The sequence below is a fragment of the Petromyzon marinus genome, chromosome 46 (genome assembly GCF_048934315.1).
Source record: "Petromyzon marinus isolate PM22_M1 ecotype Great Lakes invasive population chromosome 46, UKy_Petmar_22M1.pri1.0, whole genome shotgun sequence".
Classification (NCBI taxonomy): Eukaryota; Metazoa; Chordata; class Hyperoartia; order Petromyzontiformes; family Petromyzontidae; genus Petromyzon; species Petromyzon marinus.
Window position 1 is genome coordinate 8,695,140 of NC_133712.1, and position 25,618 is coordinate 8,720,757.

General features: G+C 46.1%; 1 protein-coding gene across 1 annotated transcript; it reads left to right on the forward strand.

Annotated features, from left to right (window-relative positions):
* On the forward strand, window positions 1-22,906 carry LOC103091759 (guanine nucleotide-binding protein G(t) subunit alpha-2). The gene is made up of 8 exons (XM_076074158.1): window positions 1-2,655; window positions 5,089-5,131; window positions 10,182-10,323; window positions 11,456-11,613; window positions 12,820-12,948; window positions 14,403-14,532; window positions 15,453-15,606; window positions 16,658-22,906. Exons 1-8 carry the CDS (start codon window positions 2,538-2,540, stop codon window positions 16,846-16,848), a joined length of 1,065 nt encoding a protein of 354 aa, XP_075930273.1. The 5' UTR covers window positions 1-2,537; the 3' UTR covers window positions 16,849-22,906.
* The last annotated feature ends 2,712 nt before the right edge of the window (window positions 22,907-25,618 follow it).

Below are 25,618 nucleotides of genomic sequence, written 5' to 3' on the forward strand. Positions count from 1 at the left end.
CAAGGCACCTAATTCCTCTCACACAAGCTTAAAGGTCGCGGTCTGAGCTTGGCTGTGTTCACTCCAGCGCTGTCCTCGAGACAGTCTGGTCCCTTGACCTGATGAAGGCCACTTGTGTTGTGGCCGAAACGTCGTGATTTTTGTCGTTTTATTTGTTACCTACGTGACTTTACCGAATAGAACCAAAGAGTATAACTCAGGCCAGTTGTATAATAATGTAACGGGGGAAAGCATTGGTTTGCGCTCTGCACTCTGAAACGAGTGACATGAGTGGTGAGTGATATCTCAACCAGTGCTGGGTTATCTCCGAAACTCACCGACCCGCACTCAGCAGCGTGGCGAGGTATGGATTAGCAAACAGCAATACATTATCATCAAATCAACAACTATGGCCCAATGCTCACAATCGCCAAATGTGGAGCTCAACAAGACGCTTGTAAGATTCATAAGGTGCAGGGACATTACCCTTTTCTTAAGGATTGAGTTAAATACTCAGATCGGGACACTCCCACTGTGTGTGGATTGGTTAGTGCATGTTAGTGCATGTTAGTGCATGGGACTTGCAATCCAGAGGTCACCAACTCAATTCAATCTCCTGGCATGGCAGTTGAAACATTTCACAAGTTCTAGATTTGAAGTTTTCGTGACTGCAATGATCCATACTCTTTGGTTCTTTCGGTAAAGTCACGTAGGTAAAAATAAAAAATAAAGTTAATCAAATCACGACGTTTCGGAGGCAACACAAGCTTCCGTCATCAGGTGTAACTAGCACAGCAAAATTACAGTAATTTTGCTGTGCTAGTTACCTACGTGACTTTACCGAAAGAACCAAAGAGTATGTAACAAGTTTCTTAAACACAAATCAAATCTTGATCGTAGGTGCAGCCTTAGAACAGAAAAAAAAACCCATCACTAGCATCATCAGGCCTTATCAATCCACTGCTGGATGAAGGCCTCTCAAAAGATATCGGAAAATAATCGGAATGAGATTTCACGACATATGTTACATATATACAATCATACATTCATCTCCAAATCTCTCGATGGCTTTGCCACGCCTTATCTTGCGTCTATCTCCTTCCATGTTGCCTCTCACCCTCATAGAATGAAGCTACCAGCTCCATGTGACACAGTCCAGTGGAGGGCAGTCCTCAACCAGTGGGTGAACTTCCACATTCAAATGACCGGGGCCGGTCTAAAGATAGGGTGAACATTGACTTTGATTTCCTGCTACGGCCGTTGAAATGGGCAAGTTTCCTAAATCCCTCCACCTCTGTCCAACCAGTGGTTGGTCAAGTGGCAGGTCGCATGCGATGGAGTAGAGTGCGGGTAGTCCCATCTCTTCCAAGCAGTGTGGCCAGTGTGGAAGAGTAGGCCAAATTCCCTATAGACCTCCCTCTAATGGAGGGCCTTCCTCCAGCAGTGGCTTGAGCAAGCAATTGCAGGGCTGCACCCTTGCCTGTTACGATTTTGTTACGACTTAAATAATGGCACACGACACATTTTACCGATTGCATTGGCTGCAGCGGGATGATGGACTGAGTTGTCTCTAGACCAGATTTTGAATGCGGGACCTTTTGTGAGTGGAGCGATCGAACAACAATGCCACCTGGCTAGATACGAAAATGGGGAAATAACCAAATAACCCCCTCCCCCCACCCCCTCATCCATGACAGATGACTCGATGAATGGCCTGGTTCACGAGTATCGGGCATTAACTCTGATGATGAGAGGGAACGCAATCAATTTACCCAGATTACTAAAATGTGATTCGTGGCTGAGCTGGATTTGGGATTACGGGAGCAGGTAAAGAGGGAGAGCAGGATGGCAGAGAAAATGCGGCTGGGGAGACGGTGGGGGGATGGTGATGGTCGGGACTGGTCGCAGTGGTGGGTGGAGGGAGACCTGAGGGATGGGTAAGGGAACAGGTAACTTGGATTTGGCTCTAGGGCTCTGAATTTGAGCAGCTCAGTGCTAAGCAAGTGCATCTTGGGTGGACGGAGTGTGGCCTCAGTTGGGGCCATGCTTGGCTGCGAGGCTGCTCTGTAGATCTGCGTGGCTTCCTCCTCCTCCGCTGTCTCCTCCTTCTCACCTCCATCCACCCGCCCAACCACCCACCCAACCTCCATCCTCCGCAACCTTGGAGAAGCAGCGATGGCAGCAGCGATATTCATCAGCACGGATTAGCGCAGACCGGACGGAGGGAGTGCCGGATAAGTCACGCACGGCGACAGAGGCGGCTCTCTCCTCTGTCCGTCGTTTTGGCTAAGCTTCTTCTCCTCCTCCAGCCTCTCGAAGGAGAGCAACAGTAGGGGGAACAACAGCAAGATTCACGGGACAACGGTGCACGGCAAAGAGTGAAGAGGCCGTTGGGAATTCAGGACATCCGAGGAAGGCCAGGAGAGAAACGGAGGAAAGACGAGGAGGGGGAGCGACGGGGGAGAGGCGAGGGGCAGTTAAGGAAGCAGGGACGAACGGCAGGGCGACGTCGGGGAGCACCATCAGAGCAGAGGAGAGGAGCCCGGCAGGAATCCCTCATGGGGAGCGGCGCGAGCGCAGAGGACAAGGAGTCGGCCAAGCACTCCAAGGAGCTCGAGAAGAAGCTCGCCGAAGATGCCGAAAAGGAGGCGAGGACGGTGAAGCTCCTGCTATTAGGTAACTAATAGCTAGGCGAGGCTCTCGATAGATGGGTTCCATTGTGATGCATCCCGGGGCCAGATGTTGTGATGTACAGCGAGCGCTCCGCTGTGTTTGCCCGTTGTACCGCGTGTTGTTCGGCACGGTGTCCTGAGAGACGCAGTGCGTGGGAGTGAACGTCAGACACTTTGCCAAATAATGCGCGGTAAAAAAAAGACTAAAGCACGTCAGAGTGCTGTACAGAACAACCGCGAACACCTACGCAGTTTCAGATGTTGCCCGTGCGGATTTATTTGTACCGAGTAATGGCTGTTTTACGTGCGAATTTAGTCAAACATGTCGGCCAGCTAAATCCACTTAAAGCAATTTGTTTTATTTCGAGGTACGTCTTATCTTGAGCTCCATCAGAAGGAGGCAATTATTTTCTAATTATTATTTGGCCGAGTTAAAAAAAAATATTTGGCTGATTTTTGATGTGATGTCCAGAAGGCACTTGGCAAGTATTGTAAATACGATTATGCAAAAAAATGTTACGCTTGGCGGGACACGCACGCAGGATTGGGTAGGGCCATTTACCGTCACCGGCATCGGAGTGGGCTCCACGAGTCTGGCGACCAATAACAAAATACATTTTGATTCATAAGGTACCCTTAAAAACAATGGATCTCAGTGCGCCCTGCATATAAATGCATAAAATAAATGACACATAACTGGCAAGAGAGATAGATGCTAAAGAGACGAGAAGGAGAACTATGCATAGCAAAAATGAGCAAGGAGAAGACCTAAGAGCCGATGGTGGGATACTGCGAGGGCAGATCTGAGAGGGTGGACGTCTCCTGTGCATTAGCTGTGGGATCTGGCGGAGGGCAGAGAGCGTTGATGAGGTGTGGTGGCATCAACAGCTTTGGCCGTGGCGACATCTCGATCTTGAATTTTATTCGTGACATTGTCCCGAGCAAATAATGTCGCGTTGTCTCTGCTCTTACGCGTTTGCTTTACAAAAGAAAAAAAAAAACACCGTTGAGTAAGTCTTCTTAAACATTACTAAGAGTTCGTCAACGCAGTTGAACATCTGAGAGGACGTCTATCGCAGCGATGAAGTCAGCTTGTATAGGAGGTGCTGTGTTGGTGATGGCTTGGGAAGGCCTTCATCCAGCAGCTGATTGATCATGGTTGATGGTGATGGCCAAAACCTCTCAGCCAATATTCCAGCTCGGCTCGTCTGGCAAAGTTGGCGGAAAGGTTTGTCAGGTGGAACTTTGCATATTCGACGGTATCCGCCCACACAGAGTGCAGTCGTACTTGTACAAGGTGATGGCGTTTTCTGTAGAAGTTCACACGTCCGACTTTTGAGATATCTGCCAAGAGACATAGGTCCCCAGAGACTCAAATATGCAACATTTTAAGGTATTTTATGTCAGTTTAGTACAAAGATGGCAAAGTTCTGTGCTGTGTTCGGCCAAAGCCCCCCCCCCCCCCCCCCACTGTTAAATTCACAGTTTTATTCGTCATCGCCAGCTACTCTACAGTGTAGCTTACATAATGAAGATTGCTCCATTTTTTTTGTTAACCATTCGAAGTTGTAAGACTCAAACGGTTGAGAAACAAACGCACATCGACCGAGCTAGCTACGCTGAGAACGGATTCAATATAATTATCGCGAGTGTTAACCATGTGAAGACGATATTGAAAAAAAAACTAAATTATGTTCATGTTTTTTTATCGTAATATTTTTTACTGTTTGTTCAAGTCCAGTGTTTTCAGACGGCCGAGCAAAGCGAATGAATGAAGCAATACAATTTAAGAGCGTCGTACAATCACCCAGGCGCGCTTTGCCCTGCGAACATTTGTAACGCTGAGAATGTCCGTCAGCAGGGCTCTCGGTGTATTTCTGTTCTCGCGCAATGTGCCCGGCACTCGTCCGTGCACAAACGTAAGTGTGCGGATATTCCACTTAGGAGATTAATAACTTTAAATCGTAAGTCAAGGTGTTAATCTGGTGTACTCTCAGGCCTGCTGCTATCCGTCACCGCCACTGCTGCCTGCGCGCGTTACATTTTCCCAATCCACTCATCCACAGGTCACCGGGAAAAGAAACCCAGTTACACAAATTATGGATCAAAGTCTAAGAATGAAATGGCAATGCAGCCAATAAGTCGATCCATCAATCCGCGAGCTGCTGCCATGTCTCGCAATCCTGCCATGTGCTAATCCACCGTGAAGTATGGTCAATCAATCCCTATGATCAACAACACGGCTTGGGTTTTGTTTTCATCCAGCAGGGGATTGACACCTCCGATTAGCACGGTTGGCTACGTATGGTGCAAAATAAGTTCAACATACGTACTACAACCGACTTTAAAACACACGCACATTTTCAAGTTGTGTGAGTGGGCATGGAAGGCACAATCTTAGCGACTGCATTTAACTGAAGTTAATTTGTCTTTTTAGGTGCTGGAGAATCTGGAAAAAGTACCATCGTAAAGCAAATGAAGTAAGTGAAATGATTAGTCTGATGGATTATTGCGATGTGGCTATATAAATTAATTATATTAAACAAAGTTAAACATTAATTCCTTGATATACTCAAATATTACTGTAGAGGGAAACAATATTTTATATAGTTATGTTTTTTTAAGACTTAGAATTATCTGAAGTACACAATGATCTCTTGTTAGTTAATTATCACTGTCATCACAGGGTAATAGACTGTATTGCCAGTATTAATCTTGATTTGAAGCTTTCGTGACTGCAGGAATCCATACTCTTTGGTTCTTTTGGTAAAGTCACGTAGGTATAAAATAAAATAAATCACGACGTTTCGATCGCAACACAAGCGGTTGTCCTCAGGCGGACAAAATATAGAATCCAGCTGTGGAACTGCTGAACTAACGAGAGAACAGCTACAACTGAGGTGCTTGCGTCCGGGGGTGAAGTTCCTTTCCAGCTCAGACCCCGCTTGCTTGCCCATCTCCACATATATAGCCTTGTTGTAGCTGCTCTCTCGTGGGGCCAGCTCTTCCTGGACCTGGCCTCAGCTCTCCTCCTTGTCCTCGGGGTTGTGGCCTAGGTCCCAGGACTGGGCTGAGGTTTCCGGCCTTGACCCTGATCTCAGCTGAGAGGACCCGGCCTTGACCCTGGCCTCAGCCTAGACGACCCGGCGCTGCCCCTGGCGTCAGCCTTGAGAACCCGGCCTTGACCATGGTCTCAGCCTAAAGGAACAACCTTTGACATTGGCCTCCACCTAAATGGCTCTGGGCCCTGGCCTCGATACTCTGTCGTGGCTTTTGGCTTTCGATCTCAGCTGGTGTCCCTGTGGGATCCCCATCCTCTTATCCAAGGTTGGCTGGTGTACAGGCAATGGCTCAGAGAATACTCCACGGCAAGGCCTTTTGAATTCCAAGTTGTGGAGTACAGGTTACCGGAAGCCCAAAATGTCAAACGATAAGTACCATATAGCTTTGCATGACAGGAAACAGTCTATAATGCAGGTTTTTGGGTTAGATCGCGTAAATTATTTATTGGTTGCGAAAGCATACGTGTTAAAAGGAAACAGTCTGATAAACCGAGTCCTTAACATGGATGGAAGGTATCAATGCAGTTTATGGGAACAGCAGCCACGATAGTAGCAATATGAACGAGTGACTTGGAGTCAAATCAGTGGGGATGCTGGAACTGCTGGATCATCGATCAAGCTGGCTATTTTACCTTGAATTCTGTCGAGTACAGAGAGGTAGGAACTGGGAACTCTGCCACAGGAGATGGCAGCAGTAGCCAACTTTGGTAGGTTCTGTGGCTGTGTACAGCAGCGGTAATTATAATAATTGTTCAGAGTTTAAAATACGCTTTGGCTTTGAAAAGGAAACCAGGATTCTTCGATGCCTCCTTAGCCAGACCCCACATATATCGCTATTCCGTGGCGGGTCAGATGAGATTACTGTGCCAAGCAAATTCATGGTTTTACTATAGATAATAACATTGTTAAATACTCTTAAGAGTTATGGCCTTACGGGGCCCCCATCTCCTAGGTCCTACAGAGGGGCTTATGGGCCTTCGGGCATTCAGTTCTAACCTATGAAACCTAACCTAAAGCACTTATGCGCCACAGTAAAACGTAAACTTACTCAAAGTAACACAAATGAATCGTAAAATCCGAAGTGCTCGAAGTCTAGAACAGACTCAAATCTATTTTAAGGACCAACCATTATCCGCGTTATGTGCCACCTTTGTTCCGATATTGAAACCTTCCGAGCCAGAATCTCGACGTCTTTGCTGGATCAAACGCCACAGGTGTGCCACAGGTGTGCCACAGGTGTGCCACGGGCAGTGCCGGATTATCCTAGTAGCAAAAATAGCTACATATGCTACGGGCCCCGCGCTAAATGCTTTCAAGCTGTCAATTCCGGTTCAGTGATTCTGCACTTGCTCTATTACTATAGTACTATACCGCCTTCAACTTATGAACGACTGGGTGTTTAAGGTTAGCCATTTGTCGTATTATCTGGCTGTATGGCAAATAGAAAAAATACAATTACTTTACCATGCAAGTAAAAAAAAATTGTGTTTTAATATTTAGGTGTGTTTTTTTAAATTCAGGGCCCCTTTATAACATCATATGCTCCGGGCCCCACACTGGCTTCATCCGGAACTGGCCACGGGTGTTAATAGTGGCGGTGACTCGAGACGCCGGGAGGGGAGATGGGGAGAGGGCCTCCTCGTCCGTGGCTCGTGTTGGCGAGAACTCCAAATGCAGGATGGTTACGTCCCTGGACACGGGCAAGAAACCCAATATTGTTATTTCACACAAAAAAAGGCTAGAAATATGGTCGAATAAGTATATATTACGTGTTCACACTTCTTAATGCTATAACGTGCTAGAAAAACAGTTCCCCAGTGCTATAAACTCATAAGCCAATAGTGTAAAGTGTACAGTACTGCACTGAACACTCTTCGTACCAAAATTGACACGAAGCAATTTTTTTTAAAGAGATGTTTCACGGACATTTTTTGTGAATTACCTTTTGTTCCGCTGCTAAAGTGGCTTGACCTGTTAAAATAAATCATTCCACTCTCTGCCTTTCTACCCCCACCCCCATTCGAGTCGAAACGTCGCCGTTTTGACGCCTGCCGAGTAGTAAACGGAGCCTTATCTTAGTTCAACATAAAATGTTTTTTTTAAATTCCACATCCTCCCGCACCTCGTACATTGCAACATCCTGACATTCTGCACGGCATTGCCACGGGGCATCGAAGGTGGCAGGTAAAGCGGACCCATCAGAGCAGGCGGGGATGGGGCGACCTGAACTTAAATAGCCGTCAATGCGTGTCGCAAATCCGACTGTCTTACGAAATGTGATGTTTTCATACCTTATCAGTGCCCTAACTTATTACAGAACAATTCAGACCGTATTTTATTATCTTAATTAATTTAAAAGTTATCACTTTTATTGTTTAATTGTGACATTTATTTGAATGTTACTTTAGTCTTTTTATATATTTTTTTGCAATTAATATTTCCACTCCTGTGTCGCTTGACGTTATCACTCCCTCTCTTCCACCCCTCCCCCGTGTCTCGTGACGTCACCCTTTCTCACCAACTCACCGCAATCTCGCGTGGCGTCATTATACCTCTCTGCTCCAACTCACCAGTGTTGTGTGACGTCCTTCACGTCTCGTGACATCATCAACCCCTTCTCCACATCACCATAATTTTGCGTGACGTCATCAAGCCTCTCCTCTACCTCACTCGTGTCTCGAGACGTCATTACACCTTTCCCTCAATTCCCCAGCGTCTCCTGACGTCATCGCGCCTCTCCCTCACCTCCCCAATGTCGCGTGACGTCACCCCCCTTCCTCACCCGCTGCGTTACAGACAGACAAACAATCGTTTAATTATTACATAGAGATGAATGAAAGATGATTGATTATGATGGGACTAACTGTGGTATTGCTAGCATTACATGTGATAATAATTGGTATTGCTTTTTAGTTGACTTGTATTCAAATTCTTGGTTCTTTCAGTAAAGTCACGTAGAAGCGAGAATTTTATTGTTTTATATTTTTATTATTTTATTGTTTCCCTTCTACGTGACTTTACCGGAAAAAAACAAGAATATGAATCCCTGCAGTCACGAAAGCTTTAAATCAAAATTGTATTCAAGTTCGTCGTGATTAAAATAATGAAGCAATCTGCACATTGAGCAGCTGAATGTCTATTACTCTCAGCTCGTGATTCAAACGAGTATGATGCACGGTGTGTACTGTCGTCTGCAAATGAGTGGATCGCATTGTGAGTGGAAGAACATTGATTCATGTAGAGAATAAGTTAAACTCTCTGATTCATTCTTTTTTTTGAAGACGGACGCTTGTGTTGCGACCGAAAGTGTTTTCTTTTATTATTTTTTCTATCTACGTGACATTAATCGAAAGAACCAGAGAGTATGGCTTCCTGCAGTCACGAAAGCTTCAAATCAAAAGAATAACATCATTAGACCTCCTTTGCCAGTACCAAAATGTAATAATAGGGTTTTCCCCTTTTTTCTGGCAACAAAACTGAAACCTTTTTACAAGGATTCATGTCTGCATTAATCACAATACTTGCAGTCAAAATGCAAACAAAAAACACACACTCTGATCATATATGCATTGTCCTTGAAACTGATTGGTCCACACCAGAGACGGGAAAAACCCTTTTATTATATTTTGGTACTGGCAAAGGAGGTCTAATGATGTAGATGCTCACCCCGAGCCCTCATTACTTTGATAGTGGCATTGTCTTTGAGCTGTACGCCTTTTGGCGTCATGTGGTCGAGCACCAATTGGGTCGAGGCTCAAAAGAAAGCCGTCCCTTGGTGTGGACCAATCAGTTTCAAGGACAATGCATATATTATCATAGTATGTTTTTTGTTTGCATTTTGACCACAAGTATTGTGGTTAATGCAGACATGAATCCTTGTAAAAAGGTTTCAGTTTTGTTGCCAGAAAAAGGGGGAAAACCCATATTATTATTTCAAAACAATAAGTTACGTCGGAGAGGCAAGAAATTCTCGCGCAATGCCGCAGTTAATAGTGAAGGTATCAGACCGGCTGTCTTCAACTACTGCAAATTCAGACCTCTTGCGAACGAAACATCCCAGCTTGCAGATTAGAGGTGGATACCAACATCATGGTGGATTGTCACGTAGTGCACAGTGTAAAATGCAATAAAGTGCTTTGGCAATGTCAAGAGGGGACCTCTATGAAGGGGACTCGCTCGGGGGCTTTGCCAGGAGGGACCCCTTGGAAGGGGACTCGCTCGGGGGCTTTGCCAGGAGGGACCCCTAGAAAGGGGACTCGCTCGGGGGCTTTGCCAGGAGGGACCCCTTGGAAGGGGACTCGCTCGGGGGCTTTGCCAGGAGGGACCCCGATGAGTTGGTGGGCGCCGTCTCGGCGTACCCTCCCACGCCGCACTTGGCTCAGAGCCAGAGCCGGAACATCGCCGTTGTTAATTCTTCTGTCTTTTAAAAATAAAAATCACGCGCGCACACAAACACACGTGCGCGCAGGATCATCCACAAGAATGGCTACTCAGAAGCGGAGTGCTTGGAATTCAAGGCCATCATCTACAGCAACACCCTGCAGTCGATCCTCGCCATCGTCCGAGCCATGGAAACGTTCAGCATCGACTACGGGGACCCTGCCAGAGCTGTAATGCCTCCAGCCAGCTATCCCGCTACACTCAGCATGCTCCACGCTTCAGCTGCCCACTAACAGAGCTGTAACGCCTCCAGCCAGCTACCCCGCTACACTCAGCATGCTCCACGCTTCAGCTGCCCACTAACAGAGCTGTAACGCCTCCAGCCAGCTACCCCGCTACACTCAGCATGCTCCACGCTTCAGCTGCCCACTAAAATTCCCTTGCTCGAGGGAGGGACGTAGACACCAATCGCCTGCATTTTAACGATACAAACCAAAAAGTTACGCGTCGTTATTTTCACCACGTACTAAAAAAACCCCCCACTTTTTTCTGCACGTTGGTGTTTCTGCTTATCACGATCAATTTCGGGTTACGGGCAGTGGCGGTTTGGCACTCGGGGGCGAGTGGGGCCAATGAGGCCACTGGACCCCACAAGTGGGGAAGTAAAGGCACCTCGCTCATGATAACGAGTGTCGTTGCCACTCCACATGAAGCCCTCTCTCTCCCCGCTTTCCCCACCGCCACGGGCCTACGTGTCCTGCCCATATATTTACCCGCTTGCCCCCACCTGGTTATAACTATACCACCAATTGTGTCCTCCTCTGAAATCGAGGTGTCTGGATGGGCATATTTAAAAATATGCGGGCTCCCTTTAAAAATGAACCAAACATGGCATCGCACAATGAGTGCATGTGCACATTATTGCTGGTTGCGTGAATAGAGATCCCCCCCATTGTTTAGATCGGTATGTTCCCAACTTTCTGGGCCTGTGGACCAGTGTCATCCGTGGAACATTTAACATGGACCACCAGGCAATAAAAATTTAGTGTTTTGCATTGGAAAAAATATATATACATGTGCACCTGAGAGTTCCGCGAACTATTCCCCACGTCCTTGATGTCCCGCCAGTTGTCTGCGGACGACAAATTTGTAACCACCAAGAAGGCCGAATCCGATCCAGAGTTTGCTTGCGTGCATACCTACTGCTGTATAATATTGATCTCGATATCCAAGCGGCCAATGACTAAAACACAGTTATTCATATGCGGAGGCACGGCACGGAAGGTCTCTTTATTTGTGCCATCGCTCGTCAAAAGGGTGATCGTCAAGTGCGTCTCCCCTGCTGCTGTTGCTGCTGTCCAGGCTGACGGGAGGCAGCTCTTCAACCTGGCCGACTCACTGGAGGAGGGATCCATGCCCAATGAACTTTCCGCCATCATCATCCGCCTGTGGAAGGACACCGGGGTGCAGGCCAGCTTCGATCGGGCGTCCGAATACCAGCTCAACGATTCTGCCTCTTAGTGAGAACCTCCTCGCGACACGCAGACAGAGCCCCCGTGAACACGCGCGCCGTGGTGGCGCGGGAGCGGCACGTAGGCGCAAAGGGGGCCCTGGATTCACGAGAAAGGAAAATGTATACAGAAGTGCATCAAATATCAGTTAAGGTACGGAGAGACAACTCCCGTGACTGGCATGGCATGGGGAGGCCTTCATCCAGCAGTGGATTGACAGTCGTCCACTGCTTTGGAGGCAGGGTTGATGGATCATGCCGTTATAAAATACTCTCCAACAACACCGCCAAATCTTCTGGGTAACCAGGTGGCCAGGAAGTGGCAGTGCAGCAAATGGGTTTGTGATCTGTCTGTCTGTCTGTTTTGTTTTCTCCGTGTATGTGTGGGTTTTCTCCGGGCACTCGAGTTCCCTTCCGCATGCAAACAATGATCATGAAAATATAACGGGGACCTTTTATTGCCAGTACTTTGATACTGGAAAACATATATATGTCCTATGATATAGCTGCTCACCCTGAGCTATAGATGCTCTAATACGTGCATTGTCTTTGTACTGTCCGTCTTTTGGCGTTCTCTGATCTGACACTGGTGAGACTGGGCCATAAAGAAGCTGTCTCTGTGTAGGCCAATCAGTTTCAAAGACAATGCATATATTATTATCGGAGCATGTTTTTGTTTGCATGTTCACAAAAAAGTACGTGTGGTTAATGCAGACTTGATTCCTTGCAAAAAGGTCTCTATTTGGTGTTTGAACATCTTAACACCTGTTTTACTTCCGGAAAGGTTAAAACCTATTCTTATTTTTCGTACTCATGACAATAATTTACCCAACATCCCCCAATGCAAAGAACCTCCAGCAAAACCAGACTCGGCGATGCTTGCCTCGATTGCTGCTGCTGTGTTCTTGTTGTTGTTGCCGTATGTCTGTAACGTCCCGCTGCTGTGGAAATGTCTTCTCTATATTCTCTTCCCAATCCCTCCTTTCCCGAGTTGAACGTATGTACGTTGAACTTCTTTCGCACCGCACGTGGCCAACCACGGCTGCGGTGGAGTGACCTCCGAACTCTCCGATATTCATCTCGCCGCGTCTTCCGCCCTTCTTCCCCCGCTTCTTCTGCCTCCCCGATGAATAAACGACGTTGGTCGATTTTTTTTTTCAAGCACCGCGCGCGCTGGGTTCGAATGTGGGTTGACCCTCCTCTCCCTGTGCGTCAGCTACCTCAATGATCTGGATCGTCTTATGAACCCAAGCTACTTGCCCAACGAGCAAGACGTCCTGCGCTCCCGTGTTAAGACCACTGGTATCATCGAGGACTCCTTCTGCTTCAAGGACCTGCAGTTCAGGTGCAGTCGACTCTCCATGAACAATGGTTTCAGTGTTCTGTTTCATGTAGAGCGTCGTTCACAGCGCATCTCACGATGACGCTCTCGCAAGACAACAGCAATGCTATATACAAAGAAAGCTAATTCAGAATATTGTTACCTAGCGAGACAGACAGCGCACCAAAACCAAAAGGCAGAAGTCGACAATAAGGGTTTCAAATTGGACTTAAATCGGTGTTCCAGATTAAACAAAACACGGATACGGCAACAATACATACGCAAATAACGACTGTAAAAGATGTATGCATGATTTCCGTGTGTGTTTACATCTCTATGCATTTCTCTATACGTGTATATGTACTATATCTATGAAGGTACAATTGGGGTGAAGATGTAGAATGTGGTGTTTGTATTGTTTCTTAAAGTCGATGGTTTACTAATCGATATGTTTGCAGTCATGTGGGCACTAGAGGTGCCACGTGTCCTGGTTTTTCCAGGATCGTTCTCTTCTTGGGGTAGATGTTCAAGGACATCTTTTAAGTCTTCCCCAGGACATAAAACGTTCCACTTTATGTCAGTTACATAATAACATTAACGTACTACTCAAGACGATGTATTCAGCTTAACATGTAGGCTTTCGCGACCAATATTATACATAATAAAGGTTTTTGGGTTAGATCGCGTAAGTATAAATGTGTCGTAACCCTCCACCACCCGACACAGCGAATTAGTAATGGATTTGCCACGTAAACAAAAAGCGAATTAGTTACTACTTGAGCCCACTGGTGTGTTGGAGAGTAATTCTACAACATTTACAATTTGAGTACTCAAATTATAAATGTTGTGGATTTACTCTCCAACTAATTAGCATTTTGTTTACATGACAAATCCCTTACTAATTGGCTGTGTCGGGTGGTGGAGGGTTACGACATATTTATTCTTACAATGTATTCACACATCAAGTGTCTCGTCTTGCAGTATTGTGAAATATTCCTCTTCCCCTAATATCTCCAGTTTTCTTTTTATACCTCGGAGGTGGCAATGCTAGCGTGGTCCGCCAAAGCTATTTGAAAGTCCTGTTCCGCCCCGAGCAAGGTAAAGGATCCACAGACCCGTCATATTTCAGCTGCACTCATCCTGGCATACAGGAGGTCGTGGGTTCGATCCCGACCCCGACCCTGCCGCCTGCTACATATTTGTATTGAAGCTTTCGTGACTGCAGGAATCCATACTCATTGGTTCATTCGGTAAAGTCACGTAGGTATACCTACTTTACCGAAAGAACCAAAGAGTATACATATTTGTCTCTCTCCACGTGGTCGCATTGATTTTTCTCCGGGTCCTCCCTTTTGTGATAGCCCGGTCGCTTCTGAAAAAGATCTACATCGCAGCTTAGCGGGGGCCTTACCTGGTGGGAAAAAGCAAAAACAATTCCCCGTACTCCGGGGTGCTGGTGCTCTGTGCTCGTGGTGCAGGATGTTCGACGTGGGAGGGCAGCGATCGGAGCGGAAGAAGTGGATCCACTGCTTCGAGGGCGTCACCTGCATCATCTTCTGCGGCGCGCTGAGTGCGTACGACATGGTGCTCGTGGAGGACGACGAAGTGGTGAGGTCGATCGAAGCGCTGGCCCGCGACGCGTCGTCGGAGCCACGTGCCGCACTCGCACCTCCGTTTATTTCACACGTCGCAGGAGGCTTTCGCGACCTTTATTATCCACAATCGAGGTTTTTGGGTTCGATCGCGTGAACATAAATGTGTTGTGGGTTTACTCTCCAACGCACCGGTGTGCTGAACTAGTAGCGAATTGGCATGTTTTATTTATGCGACACACCTTACTAATTGGCTGCGTCGGGTGGTGGTGGGTTTAACGGCACAGTTATATTTACGCGATCTAAGCCAACGAGTACCTTACACCATCGTCGTCAATGTTGTCGTCATCATCATCCTTCGTCCAGCAGCGACACGAATCCTCTCCACCCAAGCCATTGCCGCATTATCCGCACAGCCATTCTCATAAGCCTCACTGTAGGCCTATATAGCACGGTTGGCTAACGTACGGTGCGTAAATAAAGTTCAGCAACATACATACAAACGTACATACGTTGCTCTCCATGCGAGGGCAAACTGAGAGTAGCCGTTGGTGGCACGAAGTCTTTTTCTTATTCTTCGTAATGAAAGCGCGGGGCACGCTGGTGGCTGTGGCGACAGCTGTTGTCACAATGAAAGCGGACTGTGACGCATTCACCGATCTCGCTGATATTAGCCAATCAAATGAAGGGGGGCGGGGCGTGTGTCACGTCATTACTCGGTCCACGGATCGATTGGCAATGCATCAACACAGCGATTAACCAGCAACATTTTAAATGTTTGTTTATTACGGATAGACTGAAGCGGAATCAATCACAATCCATCTCGATGAACGCAATACCATATATGGGAAAATCTCTGATCGGTGATTTCGTGGGGGTGTTCGATTGCATCGCTGCTCTATTACACAGCACCCTCTCGTTTTGTTTGCTCGATAGAACCGCATGCACGAGAGCCTGCACCTGTTCAACAGCATCTGCAACCACAGATACTTCAACGACACCTCCATCGTGCTGTTCCTCAACAAGAAAGACCTCTTCGAGGAGAAGGTGAAGAAGGTCCACCTCAACATTTGTTTTCCAGACTACGACGGTGAGTGCCGTGTCACGTGGTCTCTTCTTTTTTCCATCCTCGGCCCATCCTGCCCGATCTTGAGCTTTCTTCTTGCCAGTGCTGCAAAGTACAGCGTTGTATTCCACTTCCATGCTCCCCCCGCATTTACCAGCCTGCACTAAGCGGCGTTGGGAAGTATGGTTAAACAACTGTCACGGCAAGAGGGGACTGCTTGTACAGCGGTTAATTTGTAGTGACTGTGCTTGTCACTGTATGGTGCCGGGGCTTGCGAAGCCACGGCTGGTAATGTGTTATCATTACGGGCAGCCCGCGTTATGGGCTGCAGTACCAGCCCTAGGGGGGCTTGGGTGAGCGCTGGTTAGCGCAGAGGCACCGCGAGCAGTGTGCGGTGCGGGCTCCCGGTGAGGGAGTGAGAGGGAGCGTCAGCCAGCCAGGGTTACGTTGGGGCATGATACGCTGGTTGACCTGCTGTCACGTGACCGGATGATATTGGAGGGGGGCCACCGGTGGACGGGGGCCTGCGGGGCGGTCACGTGGTCCAAAGGAGCTCTCGGGAACCTTCGAGAAAGAGCTCGAGAGACCTGGAAGGTGGGCGGGGCGAAGGGCGGAGCCAGCCCCAGCCCGGGGGCATATAAGGAGGGCCCCGTGAGGAGCTCAAGGTTCTTCGTGTGCTGGTGTTACGAAGATCCACGTCGGGGAGAAGAAGCCTCTAGCCACGCGGTCCGGGACCCGGCTTGTGGTCCGGACCGGGATAGCGAACCGTGTCTAGTTCTGCCGTAGCGTGGTTAGATGGGCATTCGAGACTGGAAGTACCCACACTTTACCCGACCATAAGCCACCTGCCATTTGACGAACTGAACTTGTAATCTAGGGGTAGCCAGTATACTGCTGGGTGGACAGAGGCACAGGGGGTTTAGAAGACTTGCCCAGTAATGCAGGAAGTCCAACGACCTCTGGATTACAAGCCCAGGTGATCTGCCTGTGACCATCACCACCACTCCCGACATCGGGTTGACGGAGCTCGCATTCCGAGCCAGGACTGATGAACGCTGCCCCTGTGACCCCATAGGTCCGAACACCTTCGATGACGCCGGGGCCTACATCAAGAACCAGTTCCTGGACCTGAACCTGCGCAAGGAGGCAAAGGAGATCTACTCGCACTTGACGTGTGCCACCGACACCCAGAACGTCAAGTTCGTGTTCGACGCAGTCACCGACATCATAATCAAGAACAACCTCAAAGACTGCGGCCTCTTCTAAGTCGGCGGGCATCCGTCACTTCGCTCGGAAGACACGGTTCATTTCAAAACGCTGCGATGACACGAGGCACAAAATGATGCACGCCAGCATCGTGTCGGCTCGTTCATGCTAAACTACAATGAGAGGGCAGTATTGGTTATGGTTGATAGTTTAGAGCAGGGGTGTCCAAACTTTTTTTTCCCGAGGGCCACATACAGAAAAATATACGAAGGACTGGGCCACTCACTTGACGTGAGGTATACTGCCTCACTTCTCATGCACTAATATTGGCAAAATCAATCAAATGCAGGTAAATTACGTTTGATAATTGAACATGTTTGAAGACAAAAAGCCTCCATCATAGCTCTCCATTAGTAGATTCTCATTTTATTTTTTACAAAAAGGTTGCCAGGCCATTCTCTCAGTGACAGCCTCAGATTGGTTCTTAGGGTGCTGATCCCACTTCATTGTCCTGTATGAAGGGAGAGACAAGAAGAGAAATAGGGGATGTGGATATTTCAAGCTTATTTCACAAATCAATTATTGGGCTTGTTAACACACCAACTAACGTTTGATAAAAAATTGTCATCAACTTTAATTGACTGAATTTATTAAGTAATTGGGCTTATTAACAAATTAAAACTGCGTGTATATTTTTAACTTACCTGCAATGGGAAGAATATTGCGCTCAGTGGGAGCAGTGATGCTGTGCTTTGGTCTGAAGGATAGCTGGCAGGTCAGGAGTAAGTTTGGTGGTTGAGATGCGAAGGACGTCACGGAGATGGCTGTCGGTCGTTCTGGTTCTCAGTCTGCTTTTGTTCAGCGTTAACAGAGAGAATGTCTGCTCACACATGTATGTTGAGCCGAACAGACACATCATTCGTTTTGCATTGCGTCTCATCAGAGGAAACTTGGCCTTTTCCAAGCTCCGGTAGAAGTCAGGTAGGGAGAGAAGCTAATGCTGATTCTTCAGAGAATCATCACACTGAATTTCGATCAGTTCTAATTGCAGACTCTCCTCCACTTCTTTTGCATCCATTGAAAACGGAGCCGCAAACAGTGTGATTTCCTTCTCAATGACAGAAAAATCTTGGAAGTGCTGACTGAATTCTGTCATGAGAGATGTGATCACAGACACATATTCTCCCATTTTTGCAGAGAACTTGGCATTTGGAAATGCGCATTTGATTTCGGTCTGTGTGGGGAAGTGCGCTACATTGAAGTTGCACAGTTGTGACTCGAAGAGACGGAGCTTCGCACGGAATGCTTCCATGTGCGCATACAGCTGTGGTACCAGCTGCTCTTTGCCTTGTAGTCTCTTGTTCAGGGTGTTGAGATGATCAGTGAGATCAACTAAAAAAGCCAGGTCTGCCAACCATAAAGGGTCACTGATCTCATGGAGAGGTCTGCCCTTTTCTTTCAAAAACTTGTCGATATTTGATCTCAGGGAATAAAACCGCTGCAGCACGGAGCCGCGACTGAGCCAGCGCACTTCAGAATGGTAGAGTAGGTCCCCATATTCACCATCGACATCAGAGAGGAACACTTGAAATTCTCTGTGGTAAAGCCCTCGTGCCCGAATTATGTTGACAGTTTTCACAACTGTGTTCATCACATCGCCAAGCTGGATTATCTTGGCACAGAGGGCTTCTTGGTAGATGATACAGTGCATTTTGACAGCCTCACCCCCGCTCTCCCGCACCTTGGCACTCACCATAGAGGCCATTCCTTTGCGCTCGCCTGTCATTGCTGGAGCCCCATCCGTTGTAATTCCACACAGCTAGTCCCATTTAAGTCCAGCCTGGTCAATTGCATCTGACACAGCTTCAAACATGTCCTTCCCAGTTGTTGTCCCATTTAGACTCCGAAGATCAAGCAGTTCCTCCGTAATGCAAAAATTATCATCAACTCCCCGCAAAAAAATTAACAGCTGTGCAGTGTCCGTGACATCTGTGCTCTCATCACATGCAATCGAGTAATAATCGAAAGCACAAGCTTTATCTGACACTTGCTGTTTTAAGTTAGCTGACAAGTCTTCAATTCGCCGCACAACCGTATTTCTGGACATACTGACATCGTTGAAATCCTGCATTTTCTCCGGGCACATTATTCCCACGACTTTAGTGAGGCACTGTTTGATGAAGTCACCGTCTGAGAAAGGTTTCCCGTGTAGGGCAATGAGTTGAGTTACTTCATGACTGGCTATTTTTGCATTTTCTTGAGCTTTGTTAGCACGGAAAAAAAAATCTGCTGCTGCGTTAGCAGGCTAGCTGCCATTTGCTTTACCTTCTCTCTCCGCTCGGCGCCAGTGTAGGACGTGAAGGTCTGATGTTTCGTTTAATCATGCCGTCGTACATTGTACTCTTTCATCACGGCAACACTCTCATTACAAATCAAACAAACACACTTCCCCTTGGTTTCTATGAGAAAATATTAAATTTTTCCACCGAGTCTGAAATTTTCTGCACTCGCTTGCAATCTTGCGTCCCTTCGGTTCCGGCATTTCTGGTGACCCTGAGCAATTTTTTTCTTCGATTGCTTGCTTTGTGGAGACGCTGCCGTGTTCAAGACAATAGCGCCACCTAGTTTTTAAACTAAGAAGTGCAATACAGTGGGCCATAGTCCATTATATTTTTAGACTTTGATACGGGCCAATTAAAAATGGATGGCGGGCCGCGGTTGGCCCGCGGGCCGTAGTTTGGACACCCCTGGCTTAGAGAAATTGGGCAATAGCCAGAGGCTTCCCTTCTTTCGTCTATTTTACGTTGATCCCTTAAAAGTGATTGAGGCTCAAGTTAAAATTACAAATTCATCAGGTACACGTTAATTTGTGTAGTGTACAGACCGTATTCTTCCTCGGTAATTTAAACCATTTCAAGTTATTTTTATGCTCACTCATACGGAGAAGCATAAGACACCAGTAGTTTAATGATTGCGTGCATTTCTAGGCAGATTGTCGTGGGCTACTAAAAATAGGAGTGTGGTGATTATAATCACTTAGTGGGATTTGAGCACAGCTGTGCATCGCAGCATTTAGTACAGCGGTAATTATAAACGAACTGCTCAATAGTTCAGGCAATTTGACTGTTAATCAGTTTATTTGCTACGAGCAGTAGCAACCAACCTTTAAGCAACACGATGCAGCCTCACGAGTAATGTCCTAGCCACACATTATGGAAAGGAATGGCGCGTGATAGTGGAGCTCATGGTAGCTGGGTTAGTTTAACACGCAGGCTTTCGAGACCAATATCATCCATAAGAGGTCCTTTGGTTTATATTGCGTAAATATATAAATGTCGTTAAAACAATTAAATAGAAAAAAATACCGTACATTGAGGGGTGTAACTGATAAACTAGCCAGGTGTTTGGAAAAACAAAACATCCGAGTCAGATTTGGCACGGTACATAAAATACAGAAATTAATATCTGGTACAAAAGATGTATTACTGAAGCTATCAACAGAAGGTGTGTACAGGATTAACTGCACTTGTGGTAAATGTTATGTTGGGCAAACAGGACGAATAATCAGCACGAGACTAAAAGAACATCAGATAAATATGAAATACTTCCAAATACAACTGTCAGCAGTAGAAGAACACGCGTGCCAACAAGGACACTCAATTGATTTTGATAATGTTAAAGTTCTGTGCAAAACTAGCTATGACTGGCCAAGACTAAAGCTTTCGTGACTGCAAGGATTCATCTTCTTTGGTTCTTTCGGTAAAGTCACGTTACACCCCGCTGTCCTCCAGACAGTCTCGTCCCTTCACCTGATGAAGGCCGCTTGTGTTGTGGCCGAAACGTCGTGAGAATTTTATTGTGTTATTTTATTTTATCAATTTATTATTTTATTCTCATTCTACGTGACTTTACCGAAAGAACCAAAGAAGATGGCCAAGACTAATTATAGAATCTATCGATATTGAAAATAAATAAATAAAAACAATTTTAACCATTCGGATAGCTACCTACTTAGTGCTGCGTAGAAGCGAATAATCAAATAATACATTATTTAAACGCACGCCCACACAGGCCACCATAGACAATGGACAGCAAGGACAAGATCAAAGGGCTCGCATAATGCACGTGCATAATGTACGTTGACTCAGTAATCCCCTCTCCCCCTCCCCACGTGCCACAAGAGCGCAGAAGCGTGGTCACCACATCTACGCCTCCATATAAGGAACGAAACAGGAGGACTTCTCCACATATCTGGCTGTCGCCTGATGAAGCCAGTTGTAATTACTGGCGAAACGTCTTTCTCAGTTTGTAAATGTTGTGGCTTGGCTCTCCAACACACCGGTGTAGTGCTGTACTAGTGACGAATTGGCCACGTTCTGTTTACGTGACAAACCTTACTAGTTGGCTGTGTCGTGTGGTGGCAGGTTTTAACGACACATTTATATATTTATGCGATCTAACCCAAAATAGCTCCATTATGGCTGGGTTCATCAGCTTAAACATATTCCCGTAAAAATGCTTCAACATCACTGCATAGCATGGGCGCGTATTTGAGTACGGCATGACCCTCTCGTGCGGGAGAGGTTTAGAGAGTTTAAAATCAACAACAACAAAAACAATATGGTTTGTGATAGCTCGCTGAAGATGGATGTAACGTGAAATGTCCATTAGGCGTAGCAGTTATGAAAGTGATGCAGTTATATTGGTGAGTTAACTGTGGTAGACAGTGTGTCCTCACAATAACTGGGCTAATGCAAGGGGTGGTGGTGGTGGTGACGCAGCAGACCCATTCACTTAACATCACTATTTCCACGAACGCCGATTGCCCATTCACAGCTTTGTAATGTCACTTGTATTTGATTTTGCTGTTGTAAAAATGCTGTGTAAAAGTTAAGTCGATCCCTAACAACACGGGAAACCAACACAAATCACGATCCTTCATTGTGGAGTATGCACGTCACCACAATCCGCCGAAAGTCGCAGCTCTCTGTGATGCAGAGCAAAGCTGGGAACTGACACTCGTAACGTGACCGTTTTCTGCGTAGCGTTGAGACGCAGCGAACAAGTAAAAGCATTGATTTTTTTAAGCCATTTAATTTTTTTTTACTTCGGGAGCACAGATTTCATATCCGCCAAATGTTATTTCGAGGACACACTGTACATAAGATACCGCTTTACAAAAACGTAAACATAATTTACTTATGTTTAACGGACAGCTGAAAAACCAAATCGTGATTTACCGATGACCCAGGACCGATGGGTATAGAGTTACTTCTTAATACGGTGCACAACGGCACGCAACCATATGTGATGCTGTTGTCGCGTCCGAACTGTGTCGTGGATATTTTAAACGATCCAGTGATAAAATAATAATATAGCACGACGCCTGAGCCTGTGGTGCAACTAGCGGAATACTGTGAACCAACTTCAAATGATGTGTGCTGGTCATATAATGAAGCAAAATACCACAACGCCCCAGACGACTTATAGAGTGGCTATGTGCCCTATTAGTCAGCCGACTCAAATCGATGGCATTGGAGCGGCTCTCCTGTGTAATTCTACTGTTCTTGCGGTCTGTAAGTGGGGATTTTTGTGCATAGCATGAATGGTGAACATAGAGCGACCATGTGAATGCAATGAACTGTGAACAATACACACAACCGTATAACATGAAGTCAAGCATTATGATGATTTTACAACAATCGACAGCACTCGGAAGTACATGAGCATACTCCCTGTTAGTTTCCGCGTCAAACTCAAACCCACATGACAAATGGGTAGCTCCAGCGGTGGACTTTTGGTAAGTGTTGCGTTTAGATGCAGAAGTGAATAGAATGGACGTAAGCATTAACAACCAATCTATCGACTTTCCCTATTATATATACTGGACTTTATTGTTGTACATTTAAAATGTTACAGAATTCCCAGGTTCGTCTGTGGAAAAGCAATAAAGGCATGTCGCACTAATTATTATACGACTGTCAAGTCGATAAGAGGCTGTGACATATTTGATGGAATGGTGAAAGCTGCCATATGAACCTAAAGCGCTGTGGGTTGGACATCCGTTGTATGTATTGATGTTGCTGTATGTTAATAAACAGTAGGAAGGCATCGATAAGCATGCGTTTTTCTCTCAAACAATCACACGTGTGGTAGTTGAATCGCTGACTGCAGTGACTGAGTGTTGCGTGTGTGCCGACTGTTCAGTTTCAGTTTCATTTATTTGGTATAGCCCTGTGAGCCATTCGGCTCTTGAATCGGGTGCAACCGAAACAAAAAAGAACAAGAAAACATCTTAAAGTGACTATGTGACTGTGCAAACAGAAAATCCATGAAAAAACAGCAAAATATTCGTGAAAAAAGCACCGTACACCAACGCTGTGTGCAAAAATCCCAGTGGGATGCAAGTCAAACAACAAGACAACTTAGATTAAGGCCATCAGTCTAACTCCGTACTACAACAAACAAACATGGCCAAACCAAAAAAACGTTTTCGAAATCACCAAAATAAAGCTGTAAATGCAATGTAACAGTGATCATAGGGACTGTGACCGAATTTTTAACAATAAACTACATAAATAACATGTACAGTGAGGGAAAAAGTAGTTGAGCCCCTGCTGATTTTGTACGTTTGGCCACTGACAAAGAAATGATCATTTTATAATTTTAATGGGTTTATTTGAAAAGTGAGAGACAGAATAACAACAACAAAATCCAGCAAAACGCATGTCAAAAATTTGATGAATTGATTTGCATTTTAATGAGGGAAATTAGTATTTGACCCCTCTGCAAAACATGACTTAGTAATTGGTGGCAAAACCCTTGTTGGCAATCACAGAGGTCAGACGTTTCTTGTAGTTGGCCACTAGGTTTGCACACATCTCAGGAGGGATTTTGTCCCACTCCTCTTTGCAGATCTTCTCCAAGTCATTAAGGTTTCGAGGCTGACATTTGTCAACTCGAACCTTCAGCTCCCTCCACAGATTTTCTATGGGATTTAGGTCTGGAGACTGGCTAGGCCACTCCAGGACCTTAATGTGCTTCTTCTTGAGCCACTCCTTTGTTGCCTTGGCCGTGTGTTTTGGGTCATTGTCATGCTGAAATACCCATCCACGACCCATTTTCAATGCCCTGGCTTTGGGAAGGAGGTTCTCACCCAAGATTTGACGGTACATGGCCCCGTCCATCGTCCCTTTGATGCGGTGAAGTTGTCCTGTCCCCTTAGCAGAAAAACACCCCCAAAGTATGTTTCCACCTCCATGTTTGACGGTGGGGATGGTGTTCTTGGGGTCATAGGCAGCATTCCTCCTCCTCCAAACATAGCGAGTTGAGTTAATACCAAAGAGCTCCATTTTGGTCTCATCTGACCACAACACTTGCACCCAGTTGTCCTCTGAATCATTCAGATGTTCATTGGCAAACTTCAGACGGGCATGTATATGTGCTTTCTTGAGCAGGGGGACCTTGCGGGCGCTGCAGGATTTCAGTCCTTCACGGCGTAGTGTGTTACCAATTGTTTTCTTGGTGACTATGGTTCCAGCTGCCTTTCGATCATTGACAAGATCCTCCCGTGTAGTTCTGGGCTGATTCCTCACCGTTCTCATGATCATTGCAACTCCACGAGGTGAGATCTTGCATGGGGAGCCCCAGGCCGAGGGAGATTGACAATTTTTTCGTGTTTCTTCCATTTGCGAATAATCGCACCAACTGTTGTCACCTTCTCACCAAGCTGCTTGGCAATGGTCTTGTAGCCCATTCCAGCCTTGTGTAGGTCTACAATCTTGTCCCTGACATCCTTGGAGAGCTCTTTGGTCTTGGCCATTGTGGAGAGTTTCGGAATCTGATTGATTGCTTCTGTGGACAGGTGTCTTTTATACAGGTAACAAGCTGAGATTAGGAACACTCCCTTTAAGAGTGTGCTCCTAATCTCAGCTCGTTACCTGTATAAAATACACCTGGGAGCCAGAAATCTTTCTGATTGAGAGGGGGTAAAATACTTATTTCCCTCATTAAAATGCAAATCAATTCATAACATTTTTGACACGCGTTTTGCTGGATTTTCTTGTTGTTATTCTGTCTCTCACTGTTCAAATAAACCTACCATTAAAATTATAGACTGGTCATTTCTTTATCAGTAGGCGAACGTACAAAATCAGCAGGGGATCAAATACTTTTTTTCCCTCACTGTAACACCAAACCCTAGAGCCATAGCTGGCTGCATGAGTCACTCCACAACAACATCTGGTGCACAAGCCGTCGAACATCAAGATATGTTAAGATTGACCCAATGTAGAGATCACAGTGGTGAGTCCTATATGGGCAGTTCAATGCAAATCTTAAGAACGAGTGATAGATGGTATCAAGCTTCTTCAGTACAGTACTTGGGGCTGATTTATACACGATGTCACAGTAATCAAGTAGAGGCAGTATGGTCGCTTTTATCAATTCCAAACGGAACATAGGGGGGGAGCAGTGCTTGTGTCGATACAGAAACCAATTTTCATTTTTGTCTTTTTACCAATATAATCAATGTAGTCTTCAAAATTCAGTTTTGAATCCAGGATGACCCCAAGATTCTTATAGATCTTGACTTGCTCTATTTGATAATTATTTAAGGAATGTAATTGGGGAAAAAATAACTTCCTGCTTTAGTCCTGGTGAGAAGCATAGCACCTTGGTTTTGGAGGTATTTAGGACTAGTTTAAGAGCAACCAGCTGATGTTGTAGTTTGTTGAAATCACCCTGGAGCTTAGCAATCACGTCATCCGGAGCTGCCAGCAGTAATCAGTATCGTGTCATCTGCAAAAAGATTTACCCTGGAATGATCCAG

What these genes read in the sequence shown, in the direction of transcription:
- LOC103091759 (XM_076074158.1), top strand. Translation starts at nt 2,538, where the DNA reads ATGGGGAGCGGCGCGAGCGCAGAGGACAAGGAGTCGGCCAAGCACTCC. An exon ending in CTCAACGATTCTGCCTCTTA is followed by an intron (nt 11,614 to 12,819) that starts GTGAGAACCTCC and finishes CCTGTGCGTCAG; the next exon opens with CTACCTCAATGATCTGGATC. An exon ending in TTCAAGGACCTGCAGTTCAG is followed by an intron (nt 12,949 to 14,402) that starts GTGCAGTCGACT and finishes CTCGTGGTGCAG; the next exon opens with GATGTTCGACGTGGGAGGGC.